General features: G+C 32.8%; 1 protein-coding gene across 1 annotated transcript; it reads right to left on the minus strand.

Annotated features, from left to right (window-relative positions):
* Positions 1 to 10,687: 10,687 nt before the first annotated feature.
* Positions 10,688 to 13,422, minus strand: LOC148301494 (uncharacterized). Its single transcript, XM_088273158.1, has 2 exons — positions 13,183 to 13,422; positions 10,688 to 12,104 (listed from the first exon to the last, which is right to left on the minus strand). Exons 1-2 carry the CDS (start codon positions 13,342 to 13,344, stop codon positions 10,800 to 10,802), a joined length of 1,467 nt encoding a protein of 488 aa, XP_088129284.1. The 5' UTR covers positions 13,345 to 13,422; the 3' UTR covers positions 10,688 to 10,799.
* Positions 13,423 to 14,687: the final 1,265 nt, after the last annotated feature.

The following is a 14,687-nucleotide window of genomic DNA, read 5'->3' on the forward strand; positions in this document are numbered from 1 at the left end:
CCTTGTCTTTAAAATAACATATCATTGAATTACATTTTGAATTATTGAAATAAAAATATACTCATTTATCATTAACATAAATCCACTGGTTGACCTAAACATTTCTCATTCATGTATAATTTACATTTTATTTGTTTGAATATGCGCATCTGTTGCAAATGCCATTTATCGTTACATTATACATTTGAATATCACATATTATTGAATTACATTATCAATTATTACATTGATATGAATCATTAACCAAAATCAACTTTGCAAGGGAACACAGTACTTCCCATACCAATGTAAACATACTTTTTACTGTAAATTGTAATTGTATTTATTTATTTATTCAATAAAAAAAATAATATATACATAACAAACAATATTCAAGGCGTATATATTAAAAGTAAAAGTAAGCAAGAAAACTTAAAGGTGTAGAAGAATCCCGCTTCGGAAAACTCCTTCGTACACATGGAACAGATCAATATCCAATGTGATATTGTTCAACATAGCGGTAGCTCTTCCTACAGGCATAACCATCGGCAGGTTGGTCCTGTGTATAGGAATGTGAAACAATCTATGCCGACGCTGTCTTAGGTAACTATCGGGAACATACAGACCAATGCTCCGGATAATTTCAGGATTATCGATCATACCGCGCAACAATCGATAAAAATGCGTAATTAAATACACATTCCTTCTAGTCTCTAAACTATTGTAGCCAAGCATACCCTGGAGAAACTGGGTCGGGTAGAGCCAAGGATTATGTATATATTGTATGTAATGTATAAAATCTAATAATTAAACAAAAACAAATAATTTAAAAATTGAAAAAATATATTTATTTGTAAGTATTTCGACTCAATACAGGCCATGCCTAAAGAGCAGTAATACATATAGTAAAATAATGTATGTATGAAATAAATAAATAAATAAATGTTCGGTATAAAAGGTCGTCAAAAACGATTCCAGATTCACCCATATATTATTATGTTTATTATTATTAAGTTTATATACAAATAACCATATCAAATTTTTTTAAACATAAAATCGCACATAAAAAAATACCATAACTTAAATGTTATAACTATTATATATTATTTAAATTCATTTTGTCCAAAAAAAATGTAAAATCATGATTTTCAATCCTTTTGTCTTGTGTTCAATTGTCTTTTTGTGTATCAAACATTTTTTATATCCTCACACTGTCTGATGATATCGGTAACAGTGAATCCGATCATTGGTCGAATACAATATATGTGGTAAAAACAATATAGTTTTTATTGTATCATATCAAATTTGAAACACCTTTATCCATTCATTAGCTAGATCTACACATAATATTTTGAACTAATCTGTATTTTCTGTGGTTAACTATAATTGGCTTGATTAATGTTTATCTTTTAATCGTTTTGTTTTACATATGTTGCTGTTGTTAACCCAAATAAAATAATAAAATAAAATTTCTCTTTGTTTATACTGAAATCAAACTTTTAAATATCCATAACTTTTGTATTTAAATATCAACGTGCGTTAAGTTATACGTTTGAATAAAATATATCATTAAATTATATGGTGTGATATCATCATTAATAACGTGAAGACCTATTAAAACTTGGTATGATCATATGTATATGTCAAATACTTGAATGTGGTTGGGTCAGGAGTCTAAATAATTGGCGCGTATGAATGAGGAGGTGAATGAATATGGGAAAAGTAAAGAATGTTTGCAAAGGTAGACTAGTGTGGCGTTCTGTACTCTTTGTCTACCCCTGTGTAGAAGCGGCGTAATGTTTAGTTAATTAGTTTTATATTCGGTAAAAAGTTAATATTTCATATTTTTACTTTTATACCTGCAACCGCGCTGAGAACAACTGAAGTTCGGTAGGAAGTGAATTAATTTTCAGTTTTCAGTTTACTGAAAGGGCTCCAGAGTGGAAATTTAGTCCTCAATACCCCGTATTAGGAAAGTTTGCTCAACACTCTGTGACCGTTTTGAATTTCACCCTGTTATTTGAACAGACAATATTGCGAATAACTAGAATGCAAAACCCATGCATAAAGCATGCTAATAATGGTATAATAGATTAATGCTTTTCGAATTATTGTATGCAATAATAAATAATAATAAATTAGGATAACTTATAAAGCGCCATTTTCGTAAGAAAAATACCTTAAGGGCGCTTCACTGTGAACGAATTGGGGAAAGTATTATGGTGGAAATGATTTAGCAAACAAATGTGTTTTTAGTCTTTTTCTAAAGATCATCTCACTCTCACTATTTCTAACCATTGGTGGAAGAGCATTCCACGCGGTCGGTCCTGCAACAGCAAAGGCACGCTGGCCAAATTTAGTGCGTTGGTTGCGAGCTGGTAAGATCACTTTGCCCATTACAGATGTTGTAGCCGATCGAAGCGTGAGACGTCTATTAACCAATTCATCTGGAATACACAGCTCCTTAAGATACTCTGGAGCCATATTGTGCTATATCAGAAACACAAATTTAAATCATGGTCTATCACTTCGTTCTTCCCAAGAAAGAACACTTTCAATTCCTAGCCATAACACACCATCCTTCTGATGGATCAGAACTTCATCCACCCCATACTAATTCACACAAATTGAGTGGCTGCGAAATCAAGTAACGAAATGAGATACATATTTTCGGGGATCCAAAATAAATAATCTGAGAAGGTACTTTACGGAAAGATACATATGTAGTGATTAGTCATATTTTCTTATTTTGTTTTTACCTTATATTTTTTTTATATTTTCTCATTTGTTATAATTTCTCATTTTTTATATTTTCTCATTTCTTTATTTTGTCCGCCTCCGTAGTGTAATGGTCAGCACGCTCGGCTACCGTTCTGGAGATCCCGGGTTCGATTCCCAAGGGGGGTAAAATAAATATAAGTGATTTTTTCACTGTAATATTTATTCAATATCACCCTGGACTGGTACCTGAAGCGGAGGGCTGATCACCTTTCCTTCATGTGTAAACGATTAAGATAACACTGCGTTAATATGACACAGTGTCCTATGCACCATTGGGGTGCGGATAAGGGTTTTATTATTATTATTATTATTGTTTATTTTAAATATGTTTCTTACCTTATGTTTTCTCATTTATTTCGTTTAAATATGCTTACTGTGCCTATTTATTATAACTGTTTTTTGTTTTTATATTTTGCCATGTATGAGTATTAGTTTTGGTTATTTAAAAAAATCTTTTTTGTTACTTTATTATTTGTGTTCCAGTCTTGTTAACCTTAATCCCATGTCCCAAAATGAGAAACAGAAATTACTCATCGGGAAAATTATATGTAAATATGATTTATATATGTAATACACTTTGAAATAAATAAAAAAAAAATAATAAAATATGTAAAATATATATATGAATATATATATATATATATATATATATATATATATATATATATATATATATATATATATATATATATATATATATATATATATATATATATATATATATATATATATATATATATATATATATATATATATATATATATATATAATATACATATATGGCTGACTAAGTATTGCACCCACCACTTAGTCAAGCTGGAATAAAGAGTTAAAAAAATATATATATATATATATATTTATGTATATATATATATATATATATATATATATATATATATATATATATATATATATATATATATATATATATATATATATATATATATATTTATAGTAACTATTTATGTTACTATATTTTTAAAATATATATATTTATATAAATATAAATAATGCAGTCAATTACAACACGATCATTTTAACACAAAACAAATGATTTGGAATACATTTCATACAGCAAATGTTTTGATAAAAATTATATTGCAAGCTCCAATGCACATCGAAAAGCTTGTTATGGCGATAAGTTACGTAGAGAAAAGTCCAATTTCTGTTCAATCTATAACCGTTAGTTGCAGCTTCTTAAAATGAAAAGAATAATCTTTAGTTCTACGTTAAGCCTCGGCTCAAGAAACATAACTTGGACTTGGACATATCCGCCATGTGGAAAGCGGAATGTGTTCGACAGGAGTTTTGGATTCCCTCGGGAAATTTTCCCAAACTCACAAGTCATGAAATAGGATAAGAATTAACTTAGATCAGGGTTCTATGTCTGTGATTCAATAGAATCCACCAGAGTATTAACTTATAAAGAACGATTATTTATACATGAACGTGATCACATCTTCAATCAGTTATCTAGGAAAAAAGAATAGTTCATTAATTTATATTTTACACTTACATATATATAATATTTGTATGTATATTCGAATAGTGATATCGCTCACTCCTCTCAACAACGTCATAAATCAAAGACCATGATTTTTCAGGAGATTGTTTTTAATGTTTAAGAATATAAATGTATTAAAAATAAATATGATGACACATATTGAACTTTTTACTGTGCAGCTAATCATTTTAGGAAAAACCTGAATATTTTTTCTCCATTTGAAAAATATTTACCATATTAAAAAAAATAATTGAATAATACCTTTCCATAAAAATGCAAAAACAACACTTTCTGCCCTGTAGCGGGAAAATATTGTGTTTAACAAAAGCGGCATATGTGTGAACATATGCCGCTTTTGCTGGGATATAATACATTTTCTGGGCATTCCGAAAACATGCTCAACTGAAAATTGTCTATTTTTGATATATGACGTTGTTGAAAGGAGTGAGCGATATAAGGACAAAATGGTTTTTCCTCTTTTTCTTCTTGGTTTAGACCTTGAGGCCTATTTTTATCAGGGATAAGCCTCTTGTGATGTTGATATTACTAGTTATTTTTCCATTACTTTGGTGGTCTACCCGGGATTCGTTTATTTTGGGTTTGTCAGAGTCTGGAAAGTTCCATTCGCCTCATATGCGCATACCATTTTCTTCTTTGTCATCTTCCCTACCTAACGACATCTTCGATCACGCATATTTCTTTTATCATAGTGTTACTTATTTTATCTCGTAGACTCTTGCCAGATACCCCCTTAGAGTCTTTATTTCTGACACTCTAAGTGCGTTTTTTGTTACTGCGGTTTCTTCCCTGCATTCAATCCCATGTGTCATGATGAGTCATAACAAGTTTTTTGTATTTTAATTTTGCTGCCGATCTTCATATCAGGGTTTTTCCATAAAGACTTTTTTAGACATCCCGAGATGACTGCAGCCTTGTTTATTTCCCCCATCACTTCAAATCATAGATTCGTTTGACCACACGGGTCCACATCCAGATATTTGAACTTTCCCACCTGTTCCACAAAGATGCCATCACAAAGAGGTCATGACCCTAAGCAATGAGGACAACTCAAGAAATAGCCGATCGCAGTATTTTTTTAATCGACTTATTTATTAATTTATTATTAGATTAAAACATATTTATTGTATTGCAATTACTCAACACATCTTTGTCGAGGATCATCTTTTAGTTAATTTTTTTAATTAGGGTGAAGTTAACATGTTGTTCGAACTAAACCAATAATTTGTATTTAAGTAAAGTAAACATAAATGCATCCAAATACAATACTAAATTTTATTTAGTATTTATTTAGCAAGTAAAATTTATTTACAAAAAAAGTATTGTATTTCAAATACAATGTTTTTTATGTGCATAAATATTACTTGGTAAAATAATATTATTATTTCTTAAAATGTGTTGTATCTCGATGTTGCGTGATTCGATGCATTCAGCATCATTATCAAACACCACATTGATATTGATAATGATGTTGACCGCATCAAAACATGTGTCACAATAGATTTTAAGAAACGGTGATAAACCATGCATTTTTTTATTATAAAAAGATAGATTTCGCCTGGTGATGTGGCCTTGTTGGGTAGTCACTGCGCGGTCACTGGGATCCGAGAGAAAACCGTGCTCTTAGTATTTGTAGCTGATATAGTCAAATACGTTTTTTTGTATCAAGGTGGCATGCATGCAAGCATACAAGAAGGAAAAATGTCAGGCTGACATCTGTTTTATGAAGAATTAAAATAAAATAGTTCGTTGAGATGATTTTGGCATGCGAATCGAATGAGTAAGGAACAATGTATTGGGAAATGCGTGGATTTTTACAGAAGAGGCAAAGATTGTTTACGAAGATATTATTGGTGTGGCGTTCTATTCTCTCACCATCCCCTGTGTGAAAACGGCATGATAACTTTTAAAAGTAATAGTTAAAAGTATTATAAACGTTGAAATATTGATATAAGGAAACAATGCGATGCTGAGATGAGCTTTTTCATTAAAATTAAGTAAGGTTTTGAGATGGTTGCACATGTGGAACGAATGAGTGTGGAAAGGATAGTTAAACAAATTTAAAAGGCTTACGAATAGAGGAAAACCCAAGAAAGCTTTTCATAATCAAGTGATTTAAATACTTGGTTGTGGTCAGTTCAGTATTCGGAATAATCGGCGGGTATACATGAAGAGATGCATTAATGTATAAGATATTAATGTTGTTTGCAAAACCTGATTAGTGTGGCGTACTATTATCTCTGCCTACTTCTGCAGAGAAGCGCCATGATGCTTAGTTAGTTATGTTATGGTTTCTCTCGTTTGATTAATCTAACCATATCAAATTTGATTATGGTAATATCATCCATAAATCCAGTATTTTTCCTTATATATTTACGAACAGAAGACTCTCGAGATAATTTTTCTATCATGAGAGCCGGAGGCTGCATGAGGAAGGGTCCGACGTTTGCCCTTTTAAGTACCGAAACCTTTCCTGAATTGCCCGCCATAGTTGACCTAACCGCTAAACCTTCAGGAGGGCTGAATAAATCACAGATAGGGCGCTTGTGCACTACCCGGAACTCCGCGTTATTTTACCGTCCGGCACGTCAGTTAGCGTTTTAAAATAACGATTGTATTGGATTGACTTGTGCTTTTGTCCATCCTGCGGATCGGAGCTCTTGATCTGTGCGTGAACACGTTGCGCGTAAATTCGATTACGCTAAACTGTATGATCGTTTTCATTTTTCAAAACCGGACTGCCAGACGGTGAAATCCCGTGTAGTGGACAAACGCCCATAGAGCGCTTGTGCACTATACGAATTTCACCGTCCGGCAGTCCATTTTTTTTAATAAAAGCGACAACGACAGTTTAGGGTGATTGAATTAACGCGCTTTGATAACGCACCAATCCGAAGAAAGACGGCCAAAAGCACAAAGCAATCCAAGCCAATCATCCATTTTATCATGCTAACCAAACTGCCGGACAATAAAATTAAAATATTATTACCGTAAAGTGCACAAACGCCCATAGGGGAGTAGAAAATACGTCCTAATACGGAATTCTGAGGGACGCCTGAAGGATATTAACAATGTTTTTTAATAGATACTGAGAAAGGTACAGAAACAAGAAAAACTTGATATTGTAATAACAGCTGAATGATGTATCTATCAAACCACGGAGCTACCTATTTGGATCTTGGTTAAATACCTGTCAGTTTAAATTAATCAACAGTTGAATCGTAAATTAACACATGTTGAATGTTTTTAGCACATTTTATAAACTTGATAAAATGAAGGATGAAAGTAGACTGAATTCAGTCGAAATGCGATCTCTCAGAAGAATGTGCGACAAAACGATGCATGATAGATGTTCGAATAGTGTAATAAGGAAGGAATGCAAAGCTAAGACAAGCATCATCGACAAAATTAAGAAAGGTGTGTTGAGATGATTTGGACATGTAGAACGAATGAGTGAGGAAAGAACGGTAAAACAAATTTATGAGGCGAATGTAATTGAAAAAAGGAGCAGAGGAAGACTAAACGAGTAAAAATAGCCACAAAGTAAATGCTTTTAATATTAATAATATTGAGAATATAACAATCATAGTACTCAAATTTTGGAAAGTTGCATAATATTAATGAAATGATATTTACAGGCGTCTCGTAGTATGCAAAATAATTCGGGAAAGATTTTTAGGTGCGTTTCAAGAAGGCTAATTTACTTTTTTTACAGAAAAATATCGGGAACGAAAAATCACTCTAAAATACTGTCACTCACTATAAATTTGTCTGCCTCCGTAGTGTAATAGTCAGCACGCTCGGCTACCGTTCTGGAGGTCCTGGGTTCGATTCCCAAGGGGGGTAAAAATAAATATAAGTGATTTTTTCACTGTAATATTTATTCAATATTACCATGGACTGGTACCTGAAGCGGAGGGCTGATCACCTTTCCTTCATAAGTAAAACGATCATGATAACACTGCGTTTATATGACGCAGTGCCCTATACACCATTGGGGTGCGGATAAGGGTTTTATTATTATTAAAATACTGTTGTTTTCATACGCGGCATTTTGAAATTTAGGGACAATAGTGGGGTGTATGGTAAATGTTCATAAAACAAGTAATAAACTGATATTTTAATCAGTTTTCTTCATTTCATGTGATCCAAACAACACTTTTCCAACAAACGCACAAAAAATAGTATTTCCAGCAGTCTACAAAGGGTAAACAATTTTAATTTACTTAATTTTGTCTTACGGGAGTTTAGTCCAAAATCTCGATCTCGCTTAAATGGTTTAAAGTTTCAAGTACCGAATCCTTTACATTTAATCTTTTGTTTGCAAAATAGACCACCAATGATTCATCCGAATATCTTACAAATAAGCACCGCTCAGGATAATACCGGATAAAATACATCTCAGTCTAATCTCCTTTGAAATCTGGAAGGCAATCTCAGAAGTAGAAGGCACTTGCTTTATCGGAGGCAGGACGATTTTGACTTAATTAAATTGATGGCAGATTTCCACAATTCGTGCTCCAGTGAAACAAATGTGTTTGTTCGCACTCTTAATGGGCAAACTAACTTCACATTTAGCTTGTAAGGCTGCGATCACACGATGCACATCGGTGACGCTACTCCAGAAGCGCCACCGTATCAGCGATGTTTGAACGTAATCTTGTTTAATGTCTACGTAATCTGAGAGTATATATTACGAGATGGATTGATGTGAAGGAAGCTAGGAGTGTATGTCAGGATAGAAGAATGTGGTGATTTACTATATTTCAGGTAAAATTTAATAAAAAATGCATACATTTTTCTACAAATTAACTGCCGAACCAATCAATGAAATAATTTCGATTCCAATACGATATTTTTACGTTAAAAGTTAAGTATCTGAATACAGCTTTCAATCAATGTTAGCTTTTATACAGGTAATACGATAACGGCAATAATACAACCCTTTTAAAGGACATCATTATTTACGAAGAAATCTAATAATCATCCCGCTTTTTTCTGACAGAGATACCCTTTCCTTGCGTACATACCGATTTCATTTTTTATACGTCCCTACTCTTTTACCCATATTTAAGGGTAGTTCGCATCTCTCAGTAAAATTTGTGGCGCTTCTTGTGTAACCCGTTTAACATGGACACCGTTTAATGGGGTCTTATTCAAAGGAATTGAAAAGATACCTTTGATGTCCTTACTAAATTTTCTACGAAGACGTGGATTGAATTCATATTGGAAATCAGCGATCACCTTATGTCAGGTAGTCCTTGAATATCTCCCTATTAGGGAAAGGATATAAAATATCAGAGCTTAATATATTCATACAAATAAAGATATTCGTGCCTTTATCTATGGTAGATACGAAAACTACAGGTTTTTCACTTCAAAACAGACATTTTTGAAATCAAATTGTACTCTTTCTTAATCATTATTTTTAATAGTGGTACAAATAACAAAGTAATATAATAAGGAAAAATATAGTGGTATTTACTAAGTAAAACATTAATTTAAACTGGAAAGATTTTACCACACAGTGACTACAGAATCAAATTGGAAGTTTTATAACACAAATTTGACCTTGTATTGAATTTCATTCAAAAGTTTGAATTTTAAAAACATACATGAAGTAGTACTCATTATTCAAAATAGTAATCTTGTCTGAAAAATTCAGTACGTATCGCGCGCACACACTATGACAGCGCGCCGCGCAGGTTTGTCAATCATCTTAAGGACTGGCTGTTGTTTCATCAAATTTTAAAATAGAAGTATTTATTTCCTCTTTTACTAATTTAATATTACCTTGGACTGGTACTTGAAGCGCAAAACTGACCACTTTGCTTCATATAATTAACCATCAAATAACATTGCATCAATTTGATGCAGTGATCTATGCACCACTGGGTGCTAATAAGGGTTAGTAATAATTTAGTCGCAAGCACTGCAAATGCTTGACTTTTGTATTCCCTAAAAACTTGTTCATCATCTTTGTTGAGACATTTATATTATGCATATTGAGTTTTTCGTAACGTTGTCAAAAATATCAAGGTAATTAATGATTGACGTAAGGAGATTTGAAATTTTTAACAAGCCAACATTCACATTTTATTTTCATAAATACTCACCTTCATTTCATATACATATCGTAGTCATACAGGAAAAAGTGACCAAGTGCATTTTTTACAAAAACATGATCATTGACTATTTGATATCTTACTAGCTTAAAAAATTCCAAAGGATTTTAAACATGAAAGTATAATATATTGCTTTATTAAAAATGACTAACTGCATTGATGTTTATTTTCTCGCCAAGCAATAGTGACTTAAATGGCCCTCCTGAAAATTTTACATTTTGGTAGTTGGTCACTTTCTCCTATACGACTAGATATATAAAAATATGAATAATTTCAAATATTTACTTTCTGAGATTATTTAATTTTGAACAAAATATTAAAAATGGACACAAAGAATAAGCATTTCATTTCCGAATTGTGTTGAGTAATGTACACCATATTGATTTCATTATCTACTCCAAGCCATTTCTTCTCCTTACTTCATCTTTGATAGAAGTGGATCTCGCAATTTTCCCAGCAGGGTTCAATTTGAAGCAGTCCCCAATCGTAAAGTTCTGATTGCTGTGCTGGCAAGTATGACGCGTCTCGCAAGTCACGTCTCCGGTGCCTTTGTCAACTTCCGGTGTCGGGGGAGCTTGGGCACGATCGGTTTCTGGATTGATTTCCACTTCCTCTCCAGCATAGGTGACTTTGGTTTTTCTCTCACTTGCGTGACCATCTGGATTGCCCTCCTCTTTTATTCCTTCTAACTTCCTCGCTGGCATATTGGTGTGGTGCTGATGAAAGTTCATCAGGCTCTGCGTTGCATTTGGTTGGGTTTGGTGCATCTTTCTCGGCATTGGAGCAGGTTCTGTACGAGCACTATCCATGTCAGATCGTTGGAAGTAGATCAAACTCTTGGCAGAATCTTCGGTTAAACCCTTTGAGATTTCTCTCTTGTTTCTGACCTCGCAAAGATATTGATTATTCTCTTCTTCTTGGGTGTTGTGTCCGTATACAGGATAGTCTTCTTTAAGATCACTAGCGTTATGTCCAACATCTTGTTGGTGACCGGAACATACTTCGTGACTTCCTTGCTGACTTGCATGTTTATTAGTATGTTGATCAGCGTGATGTTTGTTAGAATTGTGATGAGTGTGTTGACCAGATTGTTGCTGAATGTGATGGGCGTTTGCCGCTTGATGTACATTTTGATCCACCTGTTGAGCCAAGAATGGATTTGATTCCAATTTCTGGATATTATGCTGTGTGTATTCAGCAGCGTGTTGGCTACATTGCGGAGTAGTCATCTTTTGAGGGTTTATTTGCTGATGGGCATTTTGATGGGTATGTTGTGTCATGTCAGGTACGTTTGATCTTGCTGTCATCTGTGCGTGAGCATCTCCTGGTTGCACTTGATTAGCTACAGCTGCATTTATTGCATGAGCCAGGGAATCCGCTTGCTGTTTCAAATTCGATTGGGAGTGTTCGTCAACACTTTGCTGCATGCCCGATATACCTGATACCATATTTCCGAAGTTGTTATTTGGGATACACATTGGATTTGAGAAGTGCTGGGGCATTGGGGCATTTGGGGTTGGAGCAGGATTGATGCTCAGATTACCGAATCCACCAGGCATCATACTTGCAGGATTTGGGGGGTTTTGTATGGCTCTGGGGCAGCGATGCTGACAATGTCCGTGGTGACAATTCCTCTGGTTATTGTTAGCATTATACATTGGGTTAGTGTGAATACAATTGGGCTGGTGGCTGTAGTTCTGAAACGAAAAAAGCTCATTGCCGTAAGAATTCAATATAGTAAATTGATCATTATCTTAACATGATTTCGATATTTTTCGAGTCAAATGTAATATTTGTAAAATTGACCAAATGTTTTACGAAGCCCATAGATGGCGGTGGATTTTTGACGTGATTTATTTTAATAGTACCTGCTACAAAAACTTTTTTTTTGTAAAAATATTTATATATTTGACACATTCATTTGCGAATAAAGCAATGGTTAAAGGTAATAGGCATTTTCTTTTAAATGAATAAAGACATTGAAATTGTAATATTTTATTTCATATATTTTGTGTCAGTATGAAGATCTGTTCATATGTATGAATGTGAAACTAGAAAATGGTCCGAAAATGAGTTTTGTATAAAACTAAAGATAATGTTAAAGGCATATCGCTCACTCCTATCATGAACGTCATAAATCAAAAATCGTCAATTTTCAGTTGTGCATATTTTCGGAATGCCCAGAAAATGTTCTACATCCCAGCAAAAGAGGCATAACTTAATATTTACCCGCTACAGGGCAGAAAGTGTTGTTTTTGCATTTTGAAGAAAAGGTATTGTTTAATTATTTTTTTAAATTTACTAAATATATTTCAAATGGAGAAAAAACCTTCAGGTTTTACCTAAAAATATCTTTTTCAAAGCAAAAAGTTCAATGAGTGGCTTGATATTTATTTTTAATACATTGTATTATATTTTCAAACTTTAAAAATGTTCTCCTAAAAAATCAGTTTTTTTGATTTATGACGTTCTTGAAAGGAGTGAGCGATATGTGAGGCCTTAAATATTTTTCAAATTAAATGTTAAAATCTAAAAAAAAAAAAATTAAAACATTTCACCTTAAAATTTATAAATGCAAGTGTTTTATTCGATATATTGTATTTTATACGTATGTACCATAAGTATAAGGATCTGTACTCGTATGTATAAATATGAAAGTATAAAATGCTCCAAAAATTAGTTTTGTGTAAAACTTAAGGGAATATAAGGGCATATATATGTACGTGAATTAATATTTTTCTAATTGAATGTTCAAATGTTTAAAAAAATCCAAACCTGAGGTGAAAGAGGTATCATAGGCATACCGCTTGAAGGCACATTTTGTGGCGGCACTTGTCTCTGCATATTTATAACATTGCCGACGTCACACGGCTGCGTGCTGTTCATCCCGTCTCGTGTAGTATTCATATCCTCGGCGTTGTTGTGAACAGTTTCCATATCAAGAAAAATCGGTAAAAATAAACTTGTATATCGTATAAAAATGTAAAAATTCCTCAACTAAAAACATCTGACATTTCAGTCGAACAAAATCGAACGGAAAATTTCAAATATTTTAAATTATACAAATCTAAGTACGTACTCTAAATAACCATTTTACGGATGACGTCGTTATTTAACCAACTAATTAACTAACCACCACGCCGCTTCTCCACAGGGGTAGGCAGAAAGAATATATCTTTGCTGTATCTGGGGTTCCACAACAAAGAAGAGAATTTCCGAAATACAAGTTATTCAAAATAGAGTTATTAGAAATGTATTTCATCTACCGTACACCACTCATATAAAAGACATTTCGCTCACTCCTTTCAAGAACGTCATAAATCAAAAAACTTGATTTTTCAGGAGAACGTTTTTAAAGTTTAAAAATATAATACAATGTTTTAAAAATAAATATCAAGCCACTTATTGAACTTTTTACTGTGCAACAAATCTTTTTAGGTAAAACCTGAAGGTTTTTTCTCCATTTGAAAAATATTTAGTATATTTAAAAAATAATTAAACAATACATTTTCTTCAAAATGGAAAAACAACACTTTCTGCCCTGTAGCGGGTAAATATTAAGTTTAAAATATGCCGCTTTTGCTGGGATATAGTTCATTTTCTGGGCATTCTGAAAATACGCACAACTGAAAATTGACGTTTTTTTATTTATGACGTTCTTGAAAGGAGTGAGCGATTTATTTGAGCACTAACATAATACCTTTTGACATTCTACCAACTTATGAGATTACAAATACAATAAAATATATAAATAAAATATATTGCCTGTTGCCAAATTAACCAGCTGCCTGATATTTAAGATAGGACCCATTCAGGGATCCAAAAATGTTATATATGTACATGACTTATGTTTGTAATATGTTATGAGAAATAAATAAATAAATAAATAATAGAACTCCACAACAATCCGTCTTTGCGCACAATCTTCGCCTCTCCCCATTCATACACCATCATACACATACACGCCAATTATTCCGACTCCTGACCAGACCACTTTCAAGTATTTGAAATACTTGATCATGCCAAGTTATCCTCTGTCTTCCTCTACTTCTATTACTAAACACATTCGCCTCTATTTTTTTTCTCATTCATTGGATTCACATGCCCAAATCATCTTAACAAACCTTTCTTAATTTTATCAGAGTGATCTGATGATGTCGGATCTGGCGAAATCCGGTCACTGTTCAAATAAAATATACCTGGAAAAAAACTATGTAGTTGTTATTTCATTATATGAAATAACTGAATTTAAAAAAAGTTTACTTTTATGTTTTCACATA

Source organism: Brachycentrus maculatus, unplaced genomic scaffold (assembly GCF_059751285.1).
Source record: "Brachycentrus maculatus isolate JH-2025_06_01 unplaced genomic scaffold, ASM5975128v1 h1tg000555l, whole genome shotgun sequence".
NCBI lineage: Eukaryota > Metazoa > Arthropoda > Insecta > Trichoptera > Brachycentridae > Brachycentrus > Brachycentrus maculatus.

Coding starts and splice junctions, on each gene's coding strand:
- LOC148301494 (XM_088273158.1), bottom strand. CDS start 13,344: ATGGAAACTGTTCACAACAACGCCGAGGATATGAATACTACACGAGAC. Junction 12,105..13,182: donor TGATACCTCTTTCACCTCAG/GTTTGGATTTTT, acceptor TTTTCGTTTCAG/AACTACAGCCACCAGCCCAA.